The sequence below is a fragment of the Hibiscus syriacus genome, unplaced genomic scaffold (assembly GCF_006381635.1).
Source record: "Hibiscus syriacus cultivar Baekdansim isolate YM2019G1 unplaced genomic scaffold, ASM638163v2 tig00000477_pilon, whole genome shotgun sequence".
Lineage (NCBI taxonomy): Eukaryota > Viridiplantae > Streptophyta > Magnoliopsida > Malvales > Malvaceae > Hibiscus > Hibiscus syriacus.
This window is the reverse complement of record NW_024061790.1, coordinates 1,035,375-1,041,428: the sequence shown is the minus strand read 5'-3', so window position 1 is coordinate 1,041,428 and position 6,054 is coordinate 1,035,375. Positions and strand designations below refer to the sequence as shown.

The 6,054-nt window shown below is 36.6% G+C and overlaps 1 protein-coding gene across 1 annotated transcript; it reads right to left on the bottom strand.

Moving 5' to 3' along the window:
* Window positions 1–4,400: 4,400 nt before the first annotated feature.
* Window positions 4,401–5,037, bottom strand: LOC120207353. Its single transcript, XM_039206833.1, has 3 exons — window positions 4,870–5,037; window positions 4,639–4,779; window positions 4,401–4,565 (listed from the first exon to the last, which is right to left on the bottom strand). Exons 1-3 carry the CDS (start codon window positions 5,035–5,037, stop codon window positions 4,401–4,403), a joined length of 474 nt encoding a protein of 157 aa, XP_039062764.1.
* Between the last annotated feature and the right edge of the window lie 1,017 nt (window positions 5,038–6,054).

Genomic DNA, 6,054 nt, shown 5'->3' with positions numbered 1-6,054 from the left:
AAATGAGTTTGGGAGTCGGTTACGTATGAAGAAGAATTAGCATCCCCATAACGCCCAAAATTGGTACCGGTGTTTATTAATTGATTTATCTTTGCAATAAATTAACAAATTTGTATTTAATTTTATACAAATAAATATAATAATAGGAATATCATTTCACACCAATAACCATTTTAAAATACCTTCCTAATTAATTAAGAAGATATTTAATGATCTATTATATGAAATAATACAACTTAAATACACATATATAAAATAATAATTAAAATATCAAAATATCATATTACTAATGCAAAAGTTACAAATTTTAGGTACTAAAATATAAATAATCCTATAATAATTTTTAATATTAAAATTAAAGGGATTAAATTATAAAAATAATAGGAATAATAGGCCAAATTCGAAATATTACAAAATCTACATACTATTAGTATAATTTAACCTAAAATATAATTAGGGATTAAAATAGAATTTATTAAAATCTAGGGCCTAAACATGTAACTTTACCTTAAATATATATAAACATAGGCAAAGACTAAAATGAAAATGAAACAAAATGGAAAAAAAATTAAAAGATATAGAAACCTGATTTTGGTGACTATAACGGATGATTACAAAATTAGAGGGACCCCACGTGTAATTTACCCATACAAAAATTACAAAGACACCTTCCCCAAAAGACATCGTATAGGGGATGATATTTAAACCCCAAAAATCGACCCAAAAATGGTCGTTTCCCTCATTTATCTCTTTCAGCTTCAACTCTCTCTAGAATTCCCTTACCGGAGGGAATTAGTCCATCGGGCGGCCACCCTGCACCATCTCCGATAGCCGCCGTCGGCCACCACCCACGGTGGCCGAAAAATACTAAACTACACTAAATCGAAGCCCTCAACCTCCTAAACACGATTTCGAGCCTCTTTTGGCCTAAAAACCTTCTAATTTGTCGGGATCTGAGATTTTACCTTCGAAATTCGAAGGTTTCCAGTGTCAATCGGCTTCTTCGAGGTTAAGTTCCTTTTTTCTTTCCTTTTTCACTTTTGAATATCTTATTGTGGTTTTTTGTTTACTTGTTGTGTTTGTTGCTTTTCCTTTCTGTCTCTGTGTGTCGTTTTTGCTTGCAGGAATATGGATTATATAGCCCTGGAAACCTGCCATAATGATGAACCTACCCCGTGAGTCACAAGATCTATGGTGGTGACTCACCATAGGGTAGTGAGGTGTGTGGTTTATATTTCTCTTTTGGATTATTCTATTTGAGGCGGTGGAGTCTGATGGTGATAGCGGCGGTAGTGAGGTGTCACTAGAGGTGGTGGCTGCTAGGGTGAAACCCTTGTTGATGGAAGATATGAGCCCTCCATCTCTATCTTGATCGAAAGGCTAAGGAGGTTGGTGGCGCTGGAGAAGATTAGCAGAAACCCTAGGGTTGAGTTTAGACCTGGATCGAGTATGTTGGGTTTGGACCTGAACTGGGTTATTGGGCCTATTTTGTAAATGGGCCTCTGAACCTTGCCTTGTAACTGGGTCTTGTAAATAATAATAATATAATATATTATATAATAATATATATTATATTAAAACTACACTCGGACGAAAATAACTGTCGACACATAGCTTTGTCATGCACATCATCTAAATCAAGTTCAAGAACATTCAATTCATGTAAAAAATAATCAAGCATACAAACACAATCACCACACATATATCTTAAACGGCTAGGCTAGTAGTTGTAACATGCAAAACATAAATTTTCAAGAATAATTGAATAATGAATAGGTAAGAGTATGAACAAAACAACCTGATTTTTTAGTCGAATAATTTTAGAAATTGAATTTTCTTCCCAATCCTTGATATCTTGTTCTTTCGAAAATTAACAAATCCAATGTTCTTTTTCTTATTGAATTTGAATGAACTGAATTGTGGGTATGGTATGAAAAAGAATACTTAAAGAATATTTAATGAATTAAAGAAGAAAAATTAAAGAATTTTAAATAAATCGAAGAATTGATTGATATTTGAGAAGAAGAGGTAATTTTTTTTGAATAAATTGAAGAATGCGATTTGAAAAATAGGGATATATATAATTATATTTGATTTGAAATTTAATAAATAAAAGAAGAGTTTACTAATGGGAAATTGAAAATATTAATTTTTATCTTTATTAACAACAACAAAACCTTATTCCCATATGCAATGGGGTAAGGGGAGGTAGGGTAGTAGGCTACCCCCAACGCCAGGTTGAGAACAGCTTACGTGGAAGACCTCCGGTAGTCAGCAAATTAAAAATAAAGATAAAATGCAATGTATGTATAAATAAATGAATAGATACATAGTTGAACAATATTCATATGAAGTCTTCATATGCGCGTATGTAATGGGAAGTAATCCCTGCAAATAAATCCCTACGTAAAAATCTCTGCATATAGACAGAAACGTAAAACCCGACTAAATTTAAAAAGAGAAAACCTGAAGAGAATGATACACAGAAGTCAACCATAGCAAGCTACGAGAAGGAATAAAGTCAAATAGGTTAAAACCTAAACTAAGGCAACACTATTTCGCTATCCTAGTTCTAAGCCTTCATAACTTCCAATGACAGAAACGTATAAAAAGTAGAAGTCATGAAAATTACTACAAATACATTAAAAATTGATGGGATTTGAGAAATAGGAATATGTATGGAATAAATAATTTAGTTGTTAAAATTAAAAGTGGGCCCATCCCATGACTAATTAAATATTATGAATTAATATTATATATATTACCGTTTACTTTTAAAATGAAAAGTTAAAAGTGAAATTAAATGTTGTAAATTTACATTATATATATATATATATATATATATATATATATTATCGTTTACTTTTGGATTAAAAGTTAAAAGTGGGCCCTATTACATATTGCTTTCATATTTGGAAACTAAAAACAGTTTTTTCCCTAATAGGAAACTAAAAACTAATTCTAAGGGGGCCCTCAGTGTACCATTTAAAAGGAGGCCCTAAGCAATTACTCAGGTTGCTCCCCCCCAAAAGCTGGCTCTACCACCGGACAAGGAAAATTTTCCTCGTCATTGGAGTTAAGCCCTAGATGAATTGATGGATAATTTTATCAATTTCCAAGCAAACACGAGAATGGAGTCGGGTAGTCCGCATAAAATAAATAGGAATTGCCATAAAAACGGATTTGTCTAGTGTGATGCGACCAACCATAAAGAGAGTACGAGAGACCCAGCCATTCAGTTTCCCCTCATTCTGTCAAGAATAAAATCATAATGATTCCAACGAGTACGACCATGAATAACTGAAACCCTCAAGTAATTCCCGAGAGTATCAACTTGATTGTAACCTAGGAGGGAACAGATAGAAACTTGCAGGTCCCTCGCAATATTAGGGGAGAAATAAATGGTCATTTTTCGAGTGCTGACTTTGTGACCAGAATAGTGTCCAAATTTAGCTTAAGTAGAAATGATAAGCCGAGCTTGAGCGCATTCAACTTTGCAATAAAGAATGAGATCATCGACAAAAAACAAGTGAGATAGAGGGATGCCATTACGAGCAAGATGAAAAGGCTTCCAAGAACCCGGAGAGACCTTGTGATGAATGTTGTGCCTAAGCTTTTCCATGACTAGGACAAAGATATAAGTTGAGAGGGGGTCCCTTGACGGATACCTCGCTCCGGGGTAAAGGGGGAGGTGAGCGTATAATTCCATTGAATTTGCATCGATAAGGAGGAAATACATCGTATAATAATATGAGTGATCTGAGAGGGGAACCCGACATCAAGAAGGGTTTCATGAATAAACTCTCATTAAACTCTATCAAAAGTTTTCTCTAAATCAACTTTAATTGCCAGCCACCTCTGTCTAGATTTCTTGTTGTGCATAGATTGAATTATTTCCTAGTTGAGGATGATATTCTCAGTGATAGACCTTCATGAGATAAAGCTAGTTTGGGCTGAGTGAATGAGACGTGTCATTATGGCCTTCAATCTTCGAACAATAATCTTGGTAATCAATTTGTAGAGAACCAAGGATAGACTAATTAGTCAAAAATCGATCATAGTTTGAGGGAAGTAAACCTTTCGAATGAGGACGATGATAGTTCTATTGAGCGAAGGTTCAATCGAATTGTCGTTGAAGACTCCTTGGACCATAAGACAAACATCAAGGCTAACTACATGCCATTTCTTTTGGAAGAACTTCGCATGGAGCCCATCGGGCTCGAGAGCTTTTACCGGAGTGATATCAAAAAGAGCAACATAAATCTCATCATCATGGGAAAACCTCAAGTCTAGTGAGATTGTTGGGGTCCATCGAAGGGAAACAACTAGAGAGAGGAAAAGAGCCATTGTACCCATCAGAATTAACATATAAGTTCTGAAAAAAAATCCGTGACTTCAATTTAGAGTCTTTCCTCGTCATTGCACCATTCATTATCAGCAAGTTTGAGCGAGGATATGTTGTTCTTAAACTTACGAATCTTTGCCTTTTGGTGGAAGAATTCAGTGTTCCTATCACCACTAGTGATCCAGTCAGATTGGGATTTTTGTTTCCACAACAGTTCCTCCTGGTCAAGTAGCACTTCAAGATTAGCTTGAAGAGACAACTCAAGAGGGGAGAGATAAACTGTATGTCTTTACCCAAGAGTTGTTTGGACCTCCCCTTAGGCGAGCCATGATAGTACGCTTCTTAGCACCAATATAACCAAAGACAGTTCTGTTCCATATATCAGTCGCCGTCGAAAAATTTGTAATAGTATCAGATAAGCTAGGACCGAAATTCTAGTTGTCAAACACCATTCTATTAAAATCATCATGCGATAGCCACCTAGAGAAATATTTAAATTGTCAGGTAGGGCGATAGTGAGGAGCCTGCTCCGTACAAAGAAGAAGCGGCCGGTGATCCAAACGAACCCAAAGGAGGTGGTCGATAAAAGCCTCAGGGAACTGTTCGTCCCAATAAAAATTACACAGAGCACGATCTAGACGAGCATAAACATGTCCTTGATTCCAGGTAAAGTCGGGGCCTTGAAATCCCATGTCCCAAAGACCGGAGTTAAATACAAAGAGTTTTAATTTCTTACTAGCTTTAGTCGTGGCGACACAGCCTTTGTGATCGGAGGAGAATAAAGTAGTGTTAAAATCCCCAAGAAGGATTCAAGGAGAACGAATGATGCCAAAGAATTTTCCTCTTAGTAGCAGAAGGGCTGGCATAAATGAGAGTAGCCATAGAAGAAACATGATTCCTCAAGTGTCGGACCCAAAAATGAACAAATTGGAAGTAATTTGAAAGGACTTCAATTCGAACCCTGTCATACCAACAGAGCCAAATACCAATGGAAATGCCATTAGTCTCAGTTCGATGGGAGTTAGGAAACCCAAGAGAGGAAATAACAGAGTCAACTTTATGACCACTAATACGAGGTTCAACGAAACCAACCACATCGGGTTTGGATTCCCGGAGGAATTTCTTGACAGTTGGTAGAAATATAGGGTCACAACAACCCTGGACATTCCAAATGAAAAATTTAATCATCAAAAAATAAATAAAAGGGTAGCAGAATACTGATGAATCAATCAACTATCATATATGTCCTGCTTTCCACAGGAAAACTCGAAGTAGCCTTGTCTGAGGCAAGTTGAAAAACCACCAAAGTGACCTGGTATGTCTGACTGAGGTGATGGGTAGGAGGTTGCAGAGGGAGATCGGTGTTTTCATGCATTGTTACCACTGTATGTTTCGCAGGAGCCAGAGTTGTACTAGAGTTCACCAAAGAATTATTTTATGTTGGTTGGACCTGGGGAATATAACGGTGTTGAGCTATTGAAGCAGTCTTGGAAGAAGAAGCATGCGATTACACAAAGATGGGTTTTCGAATAGGGACCACTAGAGTTTGGTAGTTCTGGGCGTAATGGGAGCTTTACCCTTGCCTCGATTAGCCGCTTTGGTTCTGGGTATGGGGGTGGGCCGAGGGTCTTGGAGATCAGCAGCAGTAACTTGGGGGTTTCGGTCAGGCTGTTCATCATCAGAAGCTTCATAAATAGGGTTAAACAGAG